Raw genomic sequence first — 24,812 nt, 5'->3', positions numbered from 1 at the left:
ACAGACATTTCACTAGGGATATCCTTCATATTTTAAAAATTGAATCCCCCCTCCTCCAAGACTGGCCCCATTTTACAAAAGAGGAGCCTGAGGCTCCCGGCGGAGAAGCGACCAGCGTAAGGACAGCCAGTCGTCACCAGCCTGGGACTTGAAGCCACACAGGCCCCAGATTCTGCTGTTGCCTAGGAGCCGAGGAGGGAGGAGCTGCCAGAGCTCAGGGGGGAGGGGAAAGAACCAAGCGAGCTCCCGGCAGCGCGCGCTGACGACAGCAGGTGATTTTTTTCTGCAGAGCGCTTTCTCTCAGCGCCTTCCCTGGATTTTTTCCCTCAGTCGCCGAGCAGTAGATAAGGGTGGGGCCGCTTCCCTGCAGCAGAGACAGCAGCGGCAGTGGCTGCGGCATCCTCGGGAGCAGCTGCTGCAGCAATGCTCGGTCTCCGCTGGAGGTGAATCACCTCCAAGATCTGCTAGGTGGCCGGCTGAAACGGGACGCATCGGGGAGGGAGAATAGAGCCTCGTCCGTGGCCCCTGAGGCCACCCTGCTCGGTCCTTCCTCTACGCCATGGCTTAAGCCCTCAGCCACCTCGTCTCGCGTCGCCTCTCTTGGCCGGGGTCTGCGCGCCGCCGCAGCAGCAGGGAGGGGCGCGACCCAGACGCCCTCGCCCGGGGACTCCGGGACGCCGGGTAGCTCACCCATCGGTGCCCGCAGCAGACTGCGCTCCCAAGACCTTTACAGGCGGCTCCCGGAGGCGTTTGCTGCCGGTAATCGGGGGGACTTTACGGACTTTATCTCAGTGATAGCTTGACCTTCCTGGGTGCTCTCTGAGGGAGGAGAGCAAGGTAGCTCAGGCCACCAAGGGAAAAAACAGTGGGAACCAGACTGGTCGAGGGCCGAGGGACTGAAGTAAGATTAGAGACTTGCTTTAGAGCCACAAAAAGAAAGAGGGAAGGCCAGCTTTGCAGCTAGCATCATGGCGTGGCCGTGCATCACGCGGGCCTGCTGCATTGCCCGCTTCTGGAACCAGCTGGACAAGGCGGACATCGCCGTGCCGCTGGTTTTCACCAAGTACTCGGAGGCCACCGAGGCCCCGAGCGCCCCGCCGCAGCCGCCGCCGCCGCAGCAGCAGCAGGCGCAGCCGGCGCACGCGCCCCCCTCGGCTAGGGCGGTCGCCATAGAGACGCAGCCGGCCCAGGGCGAGTTGGATGCAGTTGCCCGGGCAACGGGGCCGGCACCCGGGCCTAGCGGGGAACGGGAGGCGGCGGCTGCGGCCGGCCGGAGCGGGCCCGGCGCGGTCCCGAGCTCCGGCTCCACCTCCAGCGCAGGCCCCGCGGACTCGGTGATGCGTCAGGACTACCGCGCCTGGAAGGTGCAGCGGCCAGAGCCGAGCTGCCGGCCGCGCAGCGAGTACCAGCCTTCCGACGCGCCCTTCGAGCGCGAGACCCAGTACCAGAAAGACTTCCGCGCCTGGCCGCTGCCGCGCCGCGGGGACCACCCGTGGATCCCCAAGCCCGTGCAGATCCCCGCGTCCTCCCAGGCTTCGGTGCCGATACTCGGGGCCTCCAAGCGCCGGCCGCAGAGCCAGGAGCGCTGGCCCGCGCAGGCCGCCGCGGAAGCCTCAGAGCAGGAGGCGACCCCTGGCGGAGCAGGTGGCCCCGCCGCCGGAAAGCCCTCGGGGGCGGACGAGCGCGACACGCGCAGGAAGCCTGGGCCCGCCTGGATGCTGCGTCGCGCCGAGGGGCAGGCGCCGGAGCAGACGTCGCTGCCCGCCGCCCAGGCCCCGGTCCAGGCCGCGGGCCCGGAAGCTGGCAAAGGGCGGGCAGCGGCGGACGCCCTCAACAGGCAAATCCGCGAGGAGGTGGCGAGCGCGGCGGGCAGCTCCTACAGGTGAGACGCGGGCCGCCGCTCAGGCGACGGGGCGGGTCACCCTTACCCTTTTGCGGAGGCTGCCCTGGGGTAGGGGGTTGGTGGGGGGGGGGGTTCCTTCTCCGCACCGCGGACCTCAAGTGCAGCCCCTCCCCCGCCAGACCACACCCTCTCCTCGGCCGCAGCGCAGACACCCTGCCAAGGCTGACTTCTTTCAGCTCTTTCTTAGGGGAAGGCTGTTAGTACTATCCGTCCCCGCCTGCCCAGGTCTTTCCCTTTACCACCGGGGCATCTTTCCCCGCATCCCCGCCCCACCTTGGATCCCCGCTTGCTGGACCGAGACCCTTGGCAGTTTCTTCACAGGCGGTGCCATTCCGCCCCACCCACTTCAGCGGCATCAGCCCCTCGCTGCCGGCTCCGCTGTTGCCTAGATCAACTTGGCGCTCCCCCACAGAGCCCCGTCCTCCTAGAAGAAGAATACTTTCTCAGTGGCCAATCCCCTCCTCCCTAGCGCAGTTCCCTCCGCCTCTCATTCTTCCCTCCCTCCCTCAGTCCCTGGGAGACACCCAAACACCACACCCTTTTCTTGATTCCCCGCGGGGCTCTTACTGCTCACCTTCCTCCTTATGCCATCAGGTTTGGCGTCGGATTCCTTCCTCCTCTCAGTAGCTGTGTCACACGGAGCACGTTTCTTAACCTTTCTGGGCCTTAGGTTCTTAGGTGTAAGACGCGGTTGATCATAGATTATTCTCTTAGACTTGCTTGTTCATTTATTAATTAAATATTAACATTTAACTTATTTTTGAGCATCAGCACTATATGCCTGGCACGGCACGAGACATTGTGAGGATTACATGAGACGGCCAGGGAGAATTAAGCCTGGCACACAGTAGGTGATGAGAATGTCTTAGTGCCATTACAATCTTGTGCATGATCCCTCATTATTCTGATTTCCACTTCCTAGATACCTCCAGCCTTCTCCCCTATTGAAGCATTTCCTTTCTCCCTTCTCTTTATGTTTTCCAGTTGTGTTGCTCATTCCATTACCACCAAGACCCTCCTCTTTAGCACATTTAAATTCCCTCTAAATGAATGCCTTCAAGAAAGCACATATCCATTTTCTCTTTCTTTCTCCCTCCCTCTTCCCTTGCCTCTCCCTCTCTCCATCCTTCTAGAATTCTCTGTGCTGCAGCCTCAGCCCTTCCAACTTGCTTTCTCACCGTGTGCCTCCAATATGTTTTTCTGAATGCTTAGCTCTCCATCCTCCCCTTATGTTTCCACCCAGATCAAGCACTAAGAGATCTCATTTGACTCTGAGCATGTAACATTAGGCTTTAGGGTCTCTGGGGAAACAGATGTGCAAGATGAAAAATTGAGCATTTATTAAAAATGTGGCTTATGGGGTCCTTCATCAATGCCACAGCCAGTTGCCTCCTTCCTGCAGAAGACTGTGGTTGGGAGGACTGCAGAGTTAGTGTCTTTTGCCAAGACCCTGTATGTAGCCTCATACCAGACTGATGTCTTTCTCCAGTGAATGTACCAACCACTCCCTCATATGCTGAGGGAAGCTTAGCGGAGATAGATATCCTCTTTTTAAAGACAAAATTCCTCTCTCTCCCAGGTTTTAAGTCTAAAAAGCATTTCTCAATGAGAAGGGGCAGCTAATATTCGGCTCTGACTCCATCTCCCCACCTCCCCACCCCACTTGGCATTTCTCTCTTGGTTTATTGTTAGAACAACCACAGTGGTCCCGAAGGAGTGTACTACTTTTTTTATGACTTTGGGTTGGGCAAGATCCTTTTCCTTGGTTCAGAGCCATCAGAAGTAGAATTTGCACCATATCTTTGTTCTACTGCCAAGGGAGAACCAAAAAGAAAAGAAGGAAGCAAATAAACAGTGGGCATAAAAAACAAAACCAAGGTGTAGTTTTGTGATTCTGCTTGTTTCCAAGGCAGGCCCCACTTCATTCCCAAAAAACCCTAAGATTCGCCCAGCATCATCACAGATTTCTGATCTGTCCTCCTCATCTTCCTACCCCCACTCCCTGCTCCTACTCCTGGGTAGTAGTACCTGGTGGCAAGTGGAACCTTATCACCCACCATGAAGGAAACTACCCCTTCCCACCTCCAGAGAGTCAATGCCAATCAAGACAGATTCCAAATTCTCAAATCTCCTTTGGTGATCCAACTCGGTTTATATTTCCAAGTCAATAGGATTTGCTTTGTCCATGAAAAATGGGCTAGACAGTCAGGGGATGACCTACCCTTCAGATACAACCCACTCCAGGTATATTGGCTTGCACCTTTGTTCCATATGGCCTCTTCTCCCCAAATCCCACCTTCACTGTATAGTAAGCATGTCAGGCTTTACAATTAGGATTATACTCATACTGCAAGTGATAGGATTGAATGGGGGAAGGCTCTGCTTTTGCAGCTCGTGAAAATGATTATTTTTAGTGGCTATCAGAATCAGAACTCCACCAACCTGTCAAAAAAAAAAAAATCTCTGAGCACCTCAAAAGAATTCTTTTTTTTCTCATTTGGGTCTTCTGTAAAATTTAATTATGCATGTGACTTTGGGGCCAGCGGTTCCATTTTGCTATTTAATCAGAAGGGTTTGGAAGTATTAAGAGAATGAGTGTTGCTAAGAGACGTCAGTTTCCTTAATGGACAATTTAAGTGCATGACCAAGTTGGTGTGAAATTTAACGTTGTTTTCTGTTTCAGAAGAAAATCCAACCAATAGGGAAATGCACTTCGGGTGAAAGTAGACATGAAGAAATAAGACAATTAATCAAATATCCCATAAAGAAAAAAAATGTATGGAAATTGTAGGCTTATCTGGAACATTGGTTTTCCTTCCCTATTGTCTCATGTTCTTTTCCTTGCTATGATTCCAAATACCTCCTGAATCTAAGTATGCCCACGACTGGCATAGATGAGTTTTAACATTGCCTTATTAAAAGCCAGGTTGGGTTCCATTTCAAAGATAATTTGATTTACAAAACGCTTTTCTTCTGCCACTCTACATAAATCATGGTGGCTTAGACTATGGTGACTGGTTCATCTCATGGGCTTTCCAAGTGACATCTGTCACATGACATCAATGTGAGCAGTTGGCTTAAATAGAGAAAAGTACACACAATCCATCAGCGTAACATATTGGCATATAATGTAAAATATACAGTCAGCTTGCAGAGACATATACATACTCATTGGTTTTTCTCTTACGATATACAGTATTCTCTTACGATATACAGAAAATACCAAACATCCTTTGACACGATGATTTTGAGAAACCTTCCTAAATCAACAGTTCATCTAATTCGTAACTTATCTGCACTAGCCTGGGATTTTTGCATTAAGTGCTATCTTGGGTATCTTTCATTATTCACAATCATGAAGTTGATTAATTTTTAGTACACTCATTTTACATAATGATGTTGTAATATTGAGAAGCATGTCTCTGTTACCACTTTGAACCTTAAAGATGGATTTTGCCAGGCAGCCACTTGTGACTTTAGACCTAGCATTCTCAATTAGAAAAGAGATGAGTCACGAGAAGGGGATTAAAATTCTCCTCTCAGTCCCATTGCCCCAGCCATCAGTTAATAGGGATAGATGGGGTGGCAGGTGTTCCCCATAGAAATGCTAATGAGAGACTTCTCCTGAAAGAAATCAGCTGAGGCACCAGGAGGTAGAATAAATAAATCAGAGGCAAAATATTTGACAAATGAGAGCAGTAACAAGGAAATTGGAAAGAAAAGGCGCCTTTCTTATCTGCCCTATAGTCTTCCATGAAGGTTAGAGAAAGGCCCGTCTGACGTGGCTTCTGCTGGCAGAACTGCCCTTTGCTTCTGGAGCAACTTCCCACTTCCCTAATTTCTTCCTGGGCAAGTCTCAGAGATAACTGCAAGGCCAGTCTCAGATACTGAATCTTTAAGGATATCTTCCAGGTGCTGCCATTCAGAGCCAATCTTTCTTGCATTCCCTTTCTATATTCTGTGCACTCCCATTGTCTGCTTGATTATAAGATACTGTTGTCTGTATCTGCCTCCGCCACCAGATCACAAACACTGGGAGAGAGGGCTGTACTTTGTTCATCTCTATACATCTCACAGTGTAACATTGCGCCCAGGTGCCATATAGGTTTGCAGAATCCAGTAAATTTTTAGAATTTGATGAAAATTTTGTTCACCTACACATTGATTCATTTCATTCAGTTTTATTTAGCTGGATTTATTTCAGAAAATGACCACAAAGCCCCTGCTGTGTATCAGACAGGATGCTGAGGATACCAGATGAATAACTTATAACCTTTATGTAAGGATGTTATGGCTGCCTTAATCTAGATAAAGTCCATTCTCTACTAGGTTAGCCCTAGAAGTAGATGTTCAAACGAGGACGGGCAGCAAACCTTACAGATCTCTTGTACCTTCACCCAGGCCAATGACCCTCAACCTTGACTACCATTTGGAATCATTGGAGAGCTTTAAAAATGCTGATGGCCGGGGCGCCTGGGTGGCTCAGTGGGTTAAGCCGCTGCCTTCGGCTCAGGTCATGATCTCGGGGTCCTGGGATCGAGTCCCGCATCGGGCTCCCTGCTCAGCGGGGAGCCTGCTTCCTCCTCTCCTCCTCTCTCTCTCTCTCTGCCTGCCTGTCTGCCTGCTTGTGATCTCTCTCTGTCAAATTAAAAAAAAAAAAAAGTGCTGATGGCCTTGCCCAGAAATTCTGATTTAATTGGTCTGGGGTGTGGCCTGAGCATCTGAATATTTCAGAAACAGTCCCAGGTGGCTCTCATGTGCAATTCAGGTTATGACCTACTTCCCTAAGTCAAGGGTTCTCAAAACTCAGTACACCCAAGAATCATCTGGCTAGTTTTCTAAGATACAGATTCTTGGGCCTCATCCTCAGGCATACCGATTCAGTAGGTTTAAAGTAGAGCCTAAGAAACTACATTTTAACATGCAGTCTAGATAATTTTGATGGAAAATACTGCTTGGAGAAATTGGCTTTCCTTGAGGTATTGAGTTTTCTCATACACAAAAGCAGTGTTGGTTGCCATTTATTTAAGTCTTTAATGTCCTTCACTTACATTTTGTAATTTTCTGCAGAGTCTCTTTCTCTCTCTCTCTCTCTCTCTCACACACACACACACACACACAAATGCACACACATTTTTTTTGAAAGTTTTTTTATTTATTTGACAGAGATCACAACCAGTTAGATAGGCAGCCAGAGAGAGAGGGGGAAGCAGGCTCCCCACTGAGCAGAGAGCTGGATGCGGGGCTCGATCCTAGGACCCTAAGATCATGACCTGAGCTGAAGGCCGAGGCTTAACCCACTGAGCCACCCAGGCGCCCCTGCACACACATTTTTAAGTTTTATTGTTCTATATTTAAATCTTTAGTAATATAACTGGATTTTAACCTTATGTATGGAATAAAGTAGGGAATCCAGTTTTCTTTTTTGTCTTATGGAAATCCATTTACCCCCAAAGTGCAACTTTTCCTCATTAATATCTCCATGAATCTCCTCTATTGCATAAGGGTCACATATGTTTAGATATATTTCTGGGATATCTGTTCTATTCCATTATTTTGAGTTAATGCCACACTACCACCTTTTCTTTTTGTCTACGATATTTCCAATTATTTTCCTATTGTGAGGAGTAGATTTTGTTACATTTTCTAATGGTTTATTGCTCATATGTGTTAATTTTTGGATGTTGATCTTGTATTGAGGAACTTTATCGTGCTCTCTAATTAGTTTTGTCTGCAGACTCCCTTGGGCTGTCTGTGGAGATAATGTATGTTTTTAGCAAATACCAATTTATTGTCTTCCTTTCCAATATTTATATATCTTTTGTGTGTGTGTGTACTGCTGCAGTGGTGAGGACATAGGATGTAGTTTTGATAGTAGGTGATAATAGGCATCTTTGTCTTAGGATGTGGAAATGCTGCTTATGTTTTAAAAACTTCTTAAGTTTTATCAGGTTTGAGGTTTGCTCTGTGTTTCTATGAGATAGCATCATATCAGATTAAGAAACTTCTCTTTATCCAAATTTACTAAGGGTTTCTAAAAATGTGGATGGGTATTGAATTTTGTTGACTGCTTTTCCTGCATCAACTGAGATGATCAAATGGTTTTTCTTTTTGAATCTGTTATTAGATTATTTTGATATTGAACCATCTTTGTATTCCTGAGATAAACCTTACTTGTATAAAAATACAGTTTGTAGTGTTGAATTTGGTTTGCTATTTTTTATTTTAAATGTTTACACATATATTTATATCCTCCCCTATGAGGGAGTAGAGAAAATTCGCCATTAGAGAATGGAGCTCTGAGGGATACAAGTATTTGGGGGGTTTTGACAGCAGAAGTAATAGCCATGAAAAAGACAAAGAAGGAGTGATCAGAGGGGTAAATCAGAACAGAGACATAGCACAGAAACCACGTGGAGTGCCTAACTCAGCAATGCCTTATGCCTCTTTGGAATTTTTTACTGAGGAATTACTGTGTGCAAAGCATTTTTCTAGATCATTGGTTGACCTTGTGCAGTTAACTCTTAGAGATATAATGTTGACCAAGACTAACCCACAAAGAGGAAAGGAGATAAGAAATGGGCAATTATTGGTTGCTATCTTGGGGGGAGGGGGAGACAAAAGGTACTTACTGCATATATGAATTAAAAAAAAAAAAGTCAAGCCAGTGATAGTTCTAAATCTACAATCACCAAGAATCACTCAATTTCCCAGACACAAAACTAAAATACTCCAGTAAATGTCCACTAAGATTAAAGAGCTATCTTTATCATCAGTGCAGCTCTGGCTTTACAAATTATGTCAGTTGTATAAATGTAGAACTGCGAGCTTCTAATTCTCTGCTGAATGAAGAAAACTGCAAGATGGGCCTCAGCCAACAAACTAAAAATTCTCTGGATGTTCACTAAAAGTCCTAGTTTTCACTATTAGAGTTAATAATAGTAGCTAATTGAGTGCCTACTATGTGCCTGGCAGACTGCTACAAATCTTAGATGCATTTTCTCCTACAACATTTACAGTAGCCCTGCAGGAATGGTACTAGTACTTCCCTGTTGGGGCTTAGGACCTCAGGGCCTCTTGTCTGCCCTGAAGCTTTTAGACTCGAACACACAGACTTGGCTTAATGCTGTTTCTCAATACACGCCATGTCCTCCATGTCATATTAACATGTATTATCTCAACTCAGTTTCAGTCCAGGAAACATGATTAGTGTCTACTCTGTATCAGGCTCATTCCTAGGATGACAAAGCTGTCCTCGCTCTTGAAAGGCTTCTGTGTATAAGCAGAGACAAGTGTGCTGAAAAGTACCCTAACAAAAAGTCTTTGCAGGGTCTGGTGGGGCATAGAGGAGAGAGAGGTTAAGTCTGCTTGATCTGAGGGTTGTTGGAGAAAGGGTTCAGGAGAGAAGGGACTGGCAGGGGATCTTCAAAGAGGGGGACATTGTGGGGAAGGGGTCAATTTGAGTAAATGGATGAGAAGAGAAATTGTAAGCAGTTCTGTGCCGGCAGCAATTAGAGGTCTCATGGGATGACAATAGAATAGTGAAGACTAGGTGGGGAGGCTGGGCCAGTTCCTTTGTCCTATAAGCAAAGAGAAGAGCAGGATTAGGTTTTGGGATTTGGGAAAAGGTGACTTTGATGGTGGTGGAGGGATGATTGGGGGGCATGGAGCTGTAGTCTGGGGCAGAGATGGTGACAACCTCCAGCAAGGAAAGAAGGCAACAAAGCACTGACACTGTTGGATGCAATAATGTTTTGGCCAAAGAAAAGCAGGTCCAAAGGCAAAGAGAGGAGGCTAGGACATTGCCCAGATCTCATACTTTGGATGTCTGGGGAAACAGTCATTCACTGAGTAGATAACACCATTATGAACCAGTTGGATTTGAGGTGTCTTTTTCCAAGGTTGACATGGAGATGTCCAGTAGAAAGTGAAAATAGAAATCCGCCCTGCTGGTTAGCGTGTAAACTGGTACAATCCTATAAAACTCTTCAACATTATCTACTCAAGGTAAACATATGTTTTACTCTAAGACCCAGGAACTGTCCTCATGAATGTACACACAAAAGAAATGAGGACAAAAGAGTTGTACAAGAATGTATATAGCAGCTTTAATAATAATAGCTAAAAAGAAAAAAACAACGCAAATGTCCATCAACAATGGGACAAGTTGTGGCATATTCATATAGTGGGTTCTCACATGGAAGGATGTGGCCGGGAGAATAATGCCTTCCTCAACCCCCCACTCAAGTATGTCCACATCCTAATTCCTGGAACGTGGGAATATGCTATGTTACAGAGCAAAAGGGACTTTACAGCTGTCATTACATTAAGCATCTTGAGGTGGGGGAGTATCCTGAATTATGGGCCCGGTGTAATCACAGAGATCTTTACAAGTGAAAGAGTCAATGTCACAGTGAGGCAGTATGATAAAGACTTGGCCAGACATTGCAGGCTTCAAAGATGGAAAAGGGGGACATGAGCCAAGGAACGCAGGCAGGTTCTAAGAAACTGGAAAAGACAAGGAAATGGCTTCTCTCCTGGAGCCTTCAGGAGGAAAACCTTGCTTCTGGTGACACCTTGATTTTTTTTCCAGTGAGATCCATTACATTTTTAACTTACAACTAGAAGATAATACATTTGCATTGTTTTAAGCCATTCAACTTGCGGCAATTCATTTCAGCACCTGTAGGAAACTAATACACAGTTTCTCAATCTTAGCACTTCTGACACTTTGGACTGGATAATTCTTTGTTGTGAGGAGCTGTCCTCTGCCTTATGGCATCCCTGGCCTCTCTCCACCCCATGCCGTAGCACTCCCCACTGCACCCTCACCCTTGCTAAGCCGTGAGCATCAGGAATGTGTCCAGGCATTGCCAGAAGACCCCTGCATGGGGAAAAATTGCCCCTGGTGAGAACCACTGTTGTATGAAAAGTAAAATTACTGTAATACTTTATAATATGGATATATCCCACAGCCGTGGTGACGAATGAAAGGAAGAGATACAAGACACTTACTGAACAATCCCATTTATATGGATTTCAAAAACAGGCCAAAGGAATTGACAGTGGTGGAAGTCAGAATAGTGGTGCTCTCTGGGATGGGGCAGGTAACTAGTTGAGAAGGAGCACAAGAGAACCTACTGAGATACTGGAATTGTTCTATGTGTTGTTCTGGGTGGCGATTATGTGGATTTAGACATGCAAACAATTAAGGTTTATGGACTTTATCCTATATATGTTATACTTCAACCAAAAATTTCAAAATAAATACAAGCTAAGTAAATGGAGATCGAGGATGGATGCTCAAGAGAAAAGGCCGAACAGAAAAGATCTGGACCTGGAGCTGTCAGTGAGGATCAAACCCACAGGCATCAGAGTGGGTGGGGCATAAAGAGGGTGGGAAGAAGAGACCACTGGGGGCAGGGCCCAACCAGCACTGACATAGGGTTAGGCAGAAGAAGAGTCAGTGGGGGATGAGGATGGGCTGTTGGTGTCTATGTGGAGTGAGAGCACAGGCCCCAGCTCTGTTCCCATTTCCCACCTCTCCTACCTCCAGCCTCTGTGTTCCCACAGGAGCTACCCCACTTGTATGTAAAGCATCATAGTACCCTTCCCTAGCCTTGCTGGACCAGCATAGTCCATTGCCAGTGTATATTTTCTCCCAAATGACTGAAGACGCTTCTGCAGCACTCAGCCTGGCGTAACCTCTTTTGGTGGGAAAATTGGGCTCAGGCCCCCAGCCACAAAATACACCATAAGTACCTCCTTGAAACACTGCCTCCTGCCTCCTCCACGGTGCTGCTCCCTGTGGTCACTGTCTGTTTCGTGCAGTGACTTCGTGTGTCTTTTTGGCTCCCACTCTCCTAAGCCCAGGCTGTCCTCCTTCACCAACTTGTTTTTGCAGTGGGAAAGGGTTGCCTGTCTCACTCCTCCTTATCCTGAACTCTCCGCAGATTTCCTTCCCATCCAGAGTAAGAACTAGCACCTCGGGCTGCAGTCGAGGCTTTTCAGGATCTGACCTGTCTGGTTGTTCCCAGCATTTTTGCTCACTGTTCCCCACACTCACCTGATTCTTTTTCCTGGGGGTTCTCAGTGCTGGTTGTACATTGCAATCATGGGGGGCCCAGAAGGTGAGCCAGCCAAATCACAGTCTGACCTGGGCCTTGACCAGCCCTGTGTGTAACTGTGGCTGGATTTTGCTTCCAGTTTTCCCTCCTGCTCTTCTCTCATCTTCTCTAAATCTCTCCCATCCTTCAGGGTTTTTAATTCCATTGTGAAAGAGGCTTATACTGTAAAAGCAGGGAATTAGGCTGGATTTATTTGATCATAATAGCATAATAATAATAATGCAGTGGGCTTAATATTATTTTTATTCTGAGTTCAGTGCAGCATCTTCAGAGCATGCAAAAGCTGGGGCTATGGGCTCTGAGGATTTAAGGTGCAGAGCTCATGATCCCCGCTCACAGGAGCTTGCCATCTTGTGACGCAGGTAACATGGATACAAGCATCCAAAGCACCAGGCAGGGCCTGCTGAAGGTTCAAATCAGGGGCCAGAGATCCCTAGGGCCACAACAAGGGCTGGTTAATTTTGTTGGAAGATTCGTGGATGGGATGGTGGGATGAGTCCTGGGAGGTGTACTGGTGTCCTGTTAGGGATTTCCTGACCATTAAAACTAGGCTCGAGTCATTTCTCTGTAACTTAAAAATCTCGGTGACCTTGAAAAAGTCTTTTGTTCTCTCATAAGTAAAATGGAGATAATTGCACAGTAGTGACTTCAGAGAGGAAGATCGGGGGGGAGATAACACTTTCCCCAGTGCATGCCCATCACACTAAGTGCTGGCCACATTTATTGCTATCATTGAAAGAACAGACTAGGGTCAGTAACCAATGAAAGTCTTTTAGTTATTCACTCAGCAAACCTCTGTCAGGTCGTGTAGCAGACACATATCCCTGTCCTAAAAAGAGCTCTAGCGAGAGAAACAATGAGAAAATTATAGTATTAGTAGTATGTGCAATAGTAGAAATATGGAGAAGATACTGTGGAGATACAGAGGAAAGGGTGGGGGGAGTCTGCCTCAGTCTGAATCAGGGACCATTTTCTGAAGGAGGTGTACCTATGCAGTGTGTCAAAAGTGTGGAATTAGTTTCATTGGGAAGGCAAGAGGTTCAGAGTTTTATATTCCTTCCTGCAGGTCTTTAACAATGAGCTAAGAACAAAGAAGGCCACTTAAGAGTACAATACTTACTAGTAATTTCAGCTCCTCTCAGATATCTAGCTTTATCTTGGGACTTGTGTTCAAATTCTGCTCACCACTTGTAAACTACCTGACTTTGGGCAAGTTATTTAACCTCTCTTGTCTGATTTTGCTTCCTCAGTGGTAAAATAGAATCAATAATATCTATCTTGCAAAGTCACTGAAAGACCAAATATTCCATTAAGTTTGTGACTTGTGACTCTCTTGCCTGTCTTTTATTTTTTTTAAGATTTTATTTATTTATTTGGGAGAGAGAGAAAGAATGCGAGCACATGAACGGGGGAAGGGTAGAGGGAGAAGGGAGCCGACCATGGGGCTTGATATGGGGCTTGATCCCAGGATCCTGGGATCATGACCTGAGCCAAAGGCAGATGCTTAACCAACTAAGCCATCCAGGTGCCCCCCTCACCTGTCCTATTTACCATTGTACTTCCAGCACCAAGTTCACTACGTGGTATTTAGGAGATGCTTAATAGATATTAATTGAGCAAGTGAATACTGATGTATTTAGCATAGTACTATTTAGCGTAGTACCTAGCCAATAGTAAGCACTCAGTAAAAGACAGCTATTCTCATCATCATTATCCCAAGTGGGGTTGAGTACCACTCAGCTAATAGAAAGAGGCAATTTTGCCCTTCTGGGTGCACAGATTCTGAATTTCTGGAAAGAGAACCATGAAATGCTTAATAAAAGATTTTCTGTGACTATTTTTGAGTCTGACCTGGAGATTCGGGGAAGACTTCAGAAGGGAGGGTAGCGTCTGAGCTTGATCTTGAAGCATCAGTCCCATTTCCATAGGCAAAATAATCAGGCAGGCATGAGGTGGCACATTCCAGGTAGAAGGGAGAGCTGGATCCTGGAGAGCTAACTATGCATTGTGGAGAATCACGGACATTCAGATATGACAAGTGTTCCAAGTGTGAGGAGTGACATAGCAGGAGATGAGTCTGGAAAGGTCTAGAGCAGTGATTGGTAAACTTTCTATAAAGGGATAGATAATACATATTTTAGGTTCAGCCAGCCCTTATATAAGAAGAGAAAACAAATTTCCCAAAGTTTTAATGTTGAAATTCAAAATATGATAATAAGAACTGAATACAATATTTTATAATATAGGTCTACCAATGAGAAGAATGGCTTTTCTTAGGGGAATAACATTTGCTGAAATGAGATTCAAAATTAGTATTCCCCTTCATCATTTTGATGACAAATATTTATCTCCAGAAGTCATTCTTAGCTCATAGCTATACAGATTTTGCTCATGGACCAGTTTGCCAATCTCTGATCTGTATTATTATTTGTTTAATATCTATTTATTTGAGGGATGCCTGGGTGGCTCAGTGGGTTAAGCGTCTGACTTTGGCTCAGGTCATGATCTCAGGGTCCTAGGGTTGAGCCCTGCATTGGGCTCTCTGCTCAGCAGGGAGCCTGCTTCCTCCTCTCTCTCTCCGCCTTCCTCTCTGCCTACCTATGATCTCTCTGTCAAATAAATAAATAAAATCTTAAAAAAAAAAAAAAGGATCTATTTGTTTGAGAGAGAGCATGCAAGAAGGGGAAGAAGGGGGAGGGGCAGACAGAGAGGGAGAGAATCCTCAAGCAGACTCCCTGCTGAGCATGGAGCCCCATGTGACCTGGGGCTTGACCCCAGGACCCTGAGATCATGACCTGAGCTGAAATCAGGAGTGGCTTAACTGACTGAGCCACCCAGACGCCCTCTGATCTGTATTGTTGAGGACAGAACACCATGCTATCAAGTTTCAGACTATTTAAGTGTCGAATAACCTGACCACAGTGCCTGAGAATACTTGGTTTGACTGTTTCTGATTAAGCAAATCGCTTATTCTTCCCAAGTGGCATAGGCATTCTCTTGTTTCCTTACAACTGAAGAGCAACAGGCCACTGACGTGTGTGAGAGAGAGTCTTTTTGTCTTCATGTGTAATGGGTCAGCAGCCCGTCCCTCACAGCAACCACGGACACAAGGTACGGGAGTCGCCGTTGTGGAAGAGTATCAGTGTCTGGCTGCTATGACCATTTCATGTGGGCTTCTCCCGAGAGCTGGAACAAGGCTTTTAAAAAAAAATAGATAAGGATGACGTGCTATAAAAAGGTGCCTGAGGACAAATCCTCTTGCCTAGATTGAAACCCCTATGAGAAACACAGAAGAGACCTCTACCGTGAGAGGACTGTGGTGACAGCTCAAAGAAGTTCTGTTCCGGCCCTTCTCCAAGGGCTGGCTGGGAACTGGAGAGAGTCTTGGTGATTCCAGCTGCTAAGAATCTAATCTTTTCGCACCATTCTCTGGGGAGCCTTTTATTTAGCACATCATAATAGTCCCAACCCAAACTACATTTCTTGGAAGGTGATACGTTATAAATGCTACCTTCTCTCTATCTAGATGGAAGAAGTTGGGGGAAAGAGTGTTACTTTGTTAATAAATCAATTCAACCCAGTTCCTATTTGTTGAGGACTTCCTATGAATAAGACGCTCAGCTCAGCTCTGAGGAGATGACTGCGGAGTCCACAGTTTGGCACTTCCTGATTCAGTCTGTGTCTGTTCCTACTTCAGTAGTAGGGAGAAGCATGATGATGAAGGTGATAATGGTGATGGCGATGCTAAAGGGAGGAAGGGGCAGGAGGAGATGATGCAGCAGCAGAAGCATGGATGCTTTCAACTAAGCAAGGTCTTTAGGGGTGGGGGTGATAGAATAGGGAAGAATATACAAGAAAAAGTGAAGAACAGAAGGAAAATTAATAATCCCAGCTACTGATCTGATCGCCATGGTGCAGAGGATCAACCAAAAGACCTGGCATCAGAGAAACCTCAGCTCAAAGCCCAGCCTTCCCATTTACTGCTGATGTAACCCTGGTGAAGTCATTTCAAGTCTCCGAGCCTGAATTTCCTCCTCAAGAACATGGTGCAATGTTATACATGTCGTAGGTTGCATGGATGTGTACCTGTTTTATGAATCATTAGGTCCTCACGGTCAACATTTTAAATATTAGCACTCAAAAGGAAGCATGGAATCTGACTGCACTCCAGTTTAGACAGATGAGTCCCTGAGGGACAGGCTCTGAACTAAGTTGGATGACAGCTCTGAACAAGGTAGAGGCCGTTCACCATGGAGTGAGCAGGAGAATGAGAGATGCAGTATTAAGCATGCATTCCAGCTGCTGGTTACTAAATATAATTGTGATGAATTTGGGCCAGGGAAAGCACAAAGTGCTAGGAAAGCATTTGATGGGACCTGACAGGCCTAACCTAGACCAGGCATTGGAGCTGTTGTCTGAGGAGGTGGTGCTGGAGCTGAAGCCTGGGGGGTGAAGGTGAGCCTCGATGCCTGCCTGGCTTCCTGTGGGCCTGGCTGGAACCCCTCCTTCTGGCTTCATTTCCTGGTCTGTCAGTAATGGGTTGGCCCAGTCCCGTCTGCAGGCCTTCCCGGCTAGGAACCACATTCCAGGATCCCCTTAATCACCCGAGGGCATGATGCCAAAGCGCCCTGTCCTGAAACTTGCTGGAGAAAGCACAGGGCCAAGGAGAAGAGCACGACTGCGACGGGAAACTGATGACATTGAAGAGTCAGATCATGGCCAAAGATTTGGTTTCATCCATTTGATACTGCTCTCATTCCCTCCTAAATATCTGATGCTACATTGTCTGAGAAGTCTTTGAAGAACTTTCTCTTTTTTTCCCTTAGAAATTAAAAAAAGTACACTACAAAGAAGAGTGCAGCACCCATATTGTCACTACCCAGAATTTTTAAAATTAACTTTTTATTATATTTACTTCCAGTTTTGTTTGTGTCAAAGCATGTTTTTCTTTCATAATAAAGACCTCTTGGCCCACCTGACCCAGACGCATTCCACTCTTCCCTCTACCCCAGGAGGCTACCGCTCATGACTTTGGGGTGCATATCTCTTTATCTATAAACTACAGAAGAAATTACATATGTGTGTATGTGTTAATTTATTTTTTATATAGTATTTGATGACTTTTTAACAAGTTTTTTTCTTAGGTATTAATTTTTGTAATAATCTCTGTACCCAGTGTGGGCCTCCAGTTCATAACCTCAAGACCCTAGTCACATGCTCTACCAACTGAGCCAGCCAGGTGCCCCTGTGTTTACTTAGATGACAGCTAACACTGTGTATCATTCTGTGATTTCATTTTTTTCACCCAACATCATATATGATGAAATACGAACAAGCAGCCATAAGCACCCACTTATTTATAGTTCCTTCCTTTTAATGGCTGTAAAACCTGCTAGCATTGAGTGTATCACATGTTATTTATCTTACTTTATTTATATTAGGTTTTCTTAATTTTTAACTATCAAAAATGGTGCTACAGTGAGTATCCTTATACATGTCTCTGTGAAAATATGTAAGAGAAGTGAATCTCTTCACTTGGATCTAGGTTATATGCATTTTGCTAGATATCGGTAAATTGCTCTTTTTACTGGCTGGACTCATTTATACTTCAACGAATCATGTAAAAAGTATCCTTTTTTCTTATAATATCACCATTTAAAATTTTGCCAATTTTATAGTGAGAAAATGGTCATTGTTTAATTCCTATTTCCCCGCTTTTCAGCGAAGCTCAGAAACTTTCTATGTGTTTATCAAAATCTCCATTTTCTCTTCTGCGGACTGCATGTTCACACCCCATGCCTGTAGTCCCTAAGGTGTGATCTCATTTTAACTGACCTACACTGACACTGACAAGTCATCTTCTTTTCTGTGACTTGGCTTTTGCCTCCATTTCCAGGGTCTTTGTCACATGGAAATTCTTCATTTCAGTGTATTCACTGTGTTCAGTCCTTGCCTGTGTGGTTTGTGCATTTTTTTCCTAATTTCAGAAAGACTTCACTGGCAAAGTGATAGACACAGTCTTTTATACTTTCTTCTGATAGTTTCAAGGTTTTATTTTACATTCAGGTTCATGGTACATCTGGAACGAATTTTGAATGGTGTGAGTGTGAGATAAGAATATATTTCCATGTGCTTCTATGTGGAAAGGCAAAAATCCCAAATTCATTCGTTTAACAGCCCCTTCGTTCCCACTGACTTAAAAGGTCCCCTCTCTCTGATAGCAAGTCCTATCACTTGTGTGTGTCCGTTTCTGGGTTCTCTGCTTTGTCGCATTGACCTATTTGTCTATTCCTAACAAATACTACACTTAACCTAATTATGATGGCCCTATGATGTGTTTTGATTTTTCACAGGGCAAGTCTCTCTCTTGGTTCTTCTTTTTTAGAATTGCCTTGGTCTCACTTAGACATTTACCCTCCCATATTTATTTTGGACTTTGTTTTCAACTACTACAAAAAATACTATTGAGATTTTGAAGACGGGTTAAAATTACAAGTTAATCTGAAAATTGACATCTGTGTAATATTGATTCTTTCTGTGTATAAACAAGATACATCATTCCATTAACTGAGGTCTTGTTTTATATCCTTCAAAAGGTCTTTTTTCTATGCTTTTTCCTAGACGTTTTCTAAATTCTGTGGCTATTATAAGTGAGGTTTTTTTTTTTTTTTTTTTTTTTGGTTACCTTTCCTAATTGGTTGTTGGTGATGTATAGGAATGATATTGATTCCTGTATGTTTAACTGGTGCCTGTAAACTTGATGAATTCTCTTGTTAATTCTAAAAATCTCTTTTGAGAAATTTCTTGGATTTTCTATTTACCATGATTTCCCTTTGTTCCTTCTTTGATTCACTTCAGCCTTTTACTGAATTGATTAAATTTTCTCTTTCCCTTCTGTGTAGAAGTTGTGCATTCTATTTCCAGTTTTTTGTTGGGTGGTTGGTTTTTTAGTGTCTATCCATCCATCTTTTTTAATCTGTAGGTTTGACTTACAATTTCAAGTTGGTCAGACTTGACCTCTGATCGCCCCTTCAGCTTGCATGTTCTTGTCTTATAGTTTAGCTCAGCTTTGATTTACAAATCCTCTAATTTAGAAACAATTAGTAATAAGATTGTTATGTCCACTGCTTACTTAGATTTGCCTCTGTTTTCAGTAATATTTTGCTCACCACTGGTTTTTGAATCCCACTCTTGATTTCTGGAAGTCTGCCCTTTGTCTGAAATACTTTTTTCTCACCCTCATACTTTAGTGATAGCTTGCTGAGGGAAGAATTCTGGATAGACATTAGTTTTCTCTTAGCACTTTAAAAATATCTCTCCACTATCTTCTGGCCATGTTGTTGCCTATGAAGAATGGACTATAATGTAAACTGCTTGGATTAGTACTCAGCACATAATAAAAGGATCCTAAGTATTATTGGCAGCCGTGGCCATCGTGGCAGTAGAAATAATAGCATCAACTTTCTGTACATCCTATCTCATCTTCCCAGCTCTGTCCTGTAGGTGCTGTAATCTGAGGCTCAGAGAGGTTGGATACCTTTTCCAGTGTTGCACCGCTAATAACTGAAGGCATAATTTACACCCCTGAATAGGCCACCTAAAACCTGTTCCCCCCTCCCCCTAGATCACACTGCCCCTATTATCATAATGGTTTGGACGCCATTGGAAACTAGAGGCTGGAAGGAGTATTTCCCAAGACCACCAGTGAGAAACTGGGAGACAAGGGCCTGGGTACTGATGCTCCACACTTCCAGAACAAGCTGGGACAAAAGCACGGAACAGTGAAGGGTTCTTTGGAGGGACCTCAGAGTCCCTCAAAGTTTATAGTTGTAGAGTCATTCTTATAGTTAAGAATTCTGGTTTTCCAGGGTGTTGAAAATATAAGCTGTTAGTATATCGAATCCTCCTAGGGGAGGAGCTGCTTTTCACTCATTCATCCATCCGTTCCTGGATGGAACAAAGAAGTCACTCAAATTATTGGCAAATGAGTGTGGTTCTGACATAAATGTTGGCTGGTATTTTTGTTTGTGGTGAGGAGAAGGTGAAAGGGAAGCAATGAGGGTGCCTGAAGACGCGTCACAGCCGCACTCATTAGCGAACGCTGTGAGCTTTTCGCTTCCTCTGTTAAGCATTGTGAGTACTGGAAAAATATTTCCTCCATTTTTTTTGTGCTGCCTACAACGTAACAGCTTACAGAGATGACACACTCTTACGTTTAATCTGCACTGTTAACATTGTATTCCATCACTTTTTTAAGTCTGAGCAGCCAAGAAACCAATAAACCCAATCCTGGTTTGCCCATTTGCTGACTTCCGCTCCCAGCCATGGAGCTGGAACAGCTCCACAGAAGCCACCAGTACACAACGTTCCCATCAGTGTGTACAATAGACCTAAGTTATCTCAAGAGCATGGATGATGGTGACATGGAGCAAAAAAATTAGAAAGTGATATTTTGAGCATTTGTTACCTTTTCCTTTGATACAGTAGGTTAATTTATATTTATATAATTACATTTATTTATACTGGCTGTGCTTAACAGCTGGCTCAGAAAATTTAATACATGGCTCTCTCAAGATAGCATGAGCTGGCTCCAGCACCCTACCAACATCTAAAATAGATATGGAAATCGGAAGGACAGAGAAATCTTCTGAAAGACTGATGTTTGAGCAGGGTTCTGAGGATTGAGTAGAACTCTGCTGTGTAAACTGGAGGGCAGCATCTCAGGCACATGGAACAGTATGAGGGAAGGTAGATCCCAGGGCTTCTGAGGAACATGGGTGGAAAGTAGGGAAAGGCCAGAGAAGGAGGGCAGAGCTCATTCATGAAGGGTCTTGTGGACTCCTTATCCTGAAACTCCAGGGAACCACTGAAAGATGTTAAACGAGAGAGAATGAGTGTTTGGATCTGCATTCTCAGGAGACCTGTCTGGCACCTGGGAGGGGAGAGGTTTGGAGAGGGCCAAGGCCGGAAGCAGGGCATGCATAGTGCCAGCGTGGTCAGGAAGGTGCCCGGGAGTGGAGGTCACGTGGTGAAAGGGGAAGTGCATTCCAGAAACCCAGAACAGCATGTGCAAAGGCTTGAGATGTGAGAAACGAAACCAAGTACAGAAAACAGGGAGGCCCGGGTATAGCCTTCCTGCCAGGGAATGGCAGGGCTGTGACTGGAAATCTGAGCACTGTTGACACAGGGTCAAGGACTCCTGAACCGGTAGGGGTGTTGGATGTAGTCCTCTTTCTGGATTGCACGGGCAGAAAGTGGGGTCAGTGTGCTTCACTCTCTCTGAACCAAACTATTACATAATTGCAATGTCCTTTGGCTTACCTGATTGGGCTTTTGGCAGGTCATTGTGATGTGAACTAGCCTCCGGGAGGCTGATCATCTATGTTCTTATTACTCAAAGTGTGGTCCATGGACCTGTACCATCGGCCCTTCTTGGGAGCTAATTGGGTATACAGAATCTCAGATGTTACCCCAGATCTACTGAGTCATAGTGCATTTTAACCAGACCTCCGACCTACAGTCGGAGAATCCCTGAGCTAGGGCAGGCTTTCTTTCACGTGGCCTAGACCACCTGCCCTGGAATCACATGTAGTACCTATTGAAGGTGCAGATTCCTCAGTCCCATCACAGACTCCTGGGTCCTGCCAGGCCTTCTGGATCTGAATTTCTAAGGTTGGGCCCAGAACTGGAAATTTCATCATGTTTCAGAGTCATCCTCATGCACATCAACAGTCCACACTTAGCCCCAAAAGACTTGGCCCACATAATCATGTTTGACTTGAGTCAGAAAAATCGAACTCTTTCAACTGTCCTGATAAATTATTTCCTTCCCTTTCTATGCAAAGCACTTTGTAGGTCATTGTCTGCCAGATGTAGGTGCTCAATAAATGCTAGCAGTTGGTGTTATAGTATTTGTTACACTTGAAATGTCGTGAGTTCCTTGTCAAGGCTAGGAGCAAGCAAGAGCTAGGAAAAAGGGTGTGTGTGTGTGCACGTGTGTGCACGCATGTTGGGGTGGGGGTGAGTAGAAGGATGCCAGGTACTAGATAACTCAGATGTCCTCTCAGCCTGTTCCCCGCCCAGTGCCAACGACCATCTGCTCGGAGCAGCCGCCTGTCTGGGAATCGGGGGTATCCATGGGAACTAGCAGGGAGGGTGCCAAGAGGACTCCATGGCCACCAGCCAGAGGGGAGAGTGGAAATCAAGTGGAACTGAAAGTGATAGACTTGTGTGTGTTCAGCGGAGTGGGAGGTGGTCAGCTGTGAGAGCAAGGGTGGGGCCTGAGCACAGCCAGCCCCGAGGCTCAGCGCCCAGAGGAAACCAGCAGACAACTCTAGCTGGCACAGCTGTGCCCGGGAGGGTCACTTGAGGCATGAGGCAGCCTGAAGAGTAGTATTTCTCTCTCCCCCTCCTTCCCTCCTTCCCTTCTTCTTCCTTGCCTCCCTCCTTTATTAGGAAGCTTAGTTTTGTTTTGTTTTGGTTTTTTAGTACAATTTGTAAACAAATAAAAACCGACAGTGTCAGTTGCCTCAAATCCCACTGCTCATATACAGATGCTGTAATTTGAGTATTAGTTCCTCTTTTCCTCTCTTCATATTTTCATAAAGTTAAAATCATGCATTTCTGGTTCTGTATTTGACTTTCCAAAAAGTTCTTCTGAGTAATTTAGCTTTGAGAAAAAAAACAAAAAAAAAAACATGGGATTTGGAGTGAGATGCCACCCTACATTCACATCCCAGATTTGCCTGGTTAAAAACCGAGGCTGAGGCACTAATCCAAAATGAATATTCCTAAGTGGATGCTGTGGCACCATCTTAGCTAGCAGTGCCATTTTAGTTTTTGAATTGATTATTTCTTATGTATTTGAGCCAGCTTGATAAAGCCTGTGCATAAAGGGGGGAAAAAACCCTCCCAATAGGGAGAGAAGAATGAGGAATTATTTTGCTTAGATACTTCTGAAAACAGCAATAAGATTTAAAATTGCTGTATTGACCCCAGAATGTGATCTAATGAGGTAGGAAATGTTAATTTGGATAATGTCTCCTTCATTTACTGTGAGCTGTCTTCCCATGGCACCAAGAGCACTTGTGCCCCAAGGGCAGGTGCCACATCTCATGTGACCAGTTGAGGGAAAAGTGAATGTCACCAGCTGAAATGTGAAAACCTGCTGGGGAGACCACGGGTGCCATGTCAATCCGTGTTTCTCAGAAATTCTCCGAAGTGGGGCCGTCCAAGACATCGTGGGTAGCTGAGTTTACTTTATTCCATGTGTTTCCACGCTTTTAAAGATTTCTGTCCTCTAAAGTATTTATCTACGAGTCAGTGGTCTGTGGGCTGGGATGTGAAATATGTGGACAAGCAAAACAGAACGGTGGAGCTGTGGGTCGCTTGGTGAGACAGAAGGGAGCATGGGGCCAGGAGTCCAGAAAGATTTAGATTCTTCCATTTCCTGCTCTGAAGCCTATGTCTGGGTGCTCATGAGCAGACCACAACCTGCCCTTTTAAATGTTTCTGTCCTCTGAAGTGTTTATCTGTGAGTCAAGACTGTCTGTTTTCATGGCAAACGAGAAGGCTGGAACTGCTCCTTGTTTCTCTCAGTGTCAGTAAATGCTTCCCTTCCATGACTGAAGGGAGCCTGTGATAACCCAGCATTCCACACGATCTGCCATTTGCTTTGACACTTGGCTTGAGAGAAACAACAGAAGTTTGGGAGCAACTTAAAAATGGACTACAAATTCTAACCCCCAAAGTGAACAAAATCACTGATAGAAGGCTTCAGCTAAACTTGACTTTTAAAATTAATTTAACGAATATTTTTTGAACACCCAAAGTGAACACTACAGTGAATTAATCTAATAGTTGTTCTGAGAGAAAGCATTTGTCCTCAGGTCACTTCTAGTTGAGTATGAGAGACTGCTTTCAACATGCAGGTTTTATTTTTATTCGGGCGTGGCAAGGCACCAGATTGAGAGAAATGACTGCCATTGAAAGGATCGTCTGCTCTCGAGAGGAGGGGATGGCGGACACCATACATGCCAGGCCACATGGGGAAGCCCCAGGGTTGGTCAGGAGGCAGGAGGAGGAAGGGGAAACACGGGCAAGAGACTTCATGGTGGTTTTCCCAGGAAGAAGTGGGTCAGGCAGGGGAAGCAGGCTAAGGAGGTGAAGGACTGGCTTGTTTGAATAATTTTAGTGGCCTCTGGGGCACAGGGGCTGTCCTTAGTTTTCTGGTGCCTAGCCCTGGGATGATTAGGGCAGGAGGAGTGTAGTCCAAGTGTGAGAACCCAATAGAGGCAGTGTCTGGGGTCTGGGCAATGGAGGGTTGGGTATGCATACAGAAGGCGTGTTTACTGCCTCTAGGAATGGCTAGCCTGGAGTGACCGTGGGGAGCAGCTTCCCCAGATGCCAAAACACCAAAATAAAAAGACATGCTTAATACAGAGGTAGGACAGGTGCTTAATTGTAGCATTGTATTAAGTGGAAGACTGTGAGTAACTAAAAAGAAGCACACTTTGGGTGTTAAGAGGAAGAGATTATTTCAAGAATACTTATTTGGACAAAGGCTTAATGGAAGAGATGGCTTTTCAGCAGGATGGCGTGGGGAGGTTGAGGGGTTATGTCCAAGCTCCTACCACTCAGCCACTTGGTCCACCCTGAGCCAATTATTTAAACCCCCTGAATAATGTCTCTTCTGTTTCTATCCCAAAGTTGTTATGCAGGTCAAGTAAATACTTCAGTGTTTCTCTTGCTGTGCGCTGTCCATGGACCTCTGTGAGAACCGT

General features: G+C 45.2%; 1 protein-coding gene across 1 annotated transcript in view; it reads left to right on the top strand.

Annotated features, from left to right (window-relative positions):
* Window positions 1-213: 213 nt before the first annotated feature.
* Window positions 214-24,812, top strand: part of MAP6 (microtubule associated protein 6) — a 73,630-nt gene continuing 49,031 nt past the window's right edge. The window contains exon 1 of the mRNA XM_059411098.1: window positions 214-1,882. Within this exon, the coding sequence (XP_059267081.1) occupies window positions 969-1,882 (914 nt within the window). The 5' untranslated portion in view covers window positions 214-968. The remainder of the gene's footprint in view (window positions 1,883-24,812) is intronic.

The sequence above is a fragment of the Mustela nigripes genome, chromosome 1, assembly GCF_022355385.1.
Source record: "Mustela nigripes isolate SB6536 chromosome 1, MUSNIG.SB6536, whole genome shotgun sequence".
NCBI lineage: Eukaryota > Metazoa > Chordata > Mammalia > Carnivora > Mustelidae > Mustela > Mustela nigripes.
This window is presented reverse-complemented; position numbering and strand designations above follow the sequence as displayed.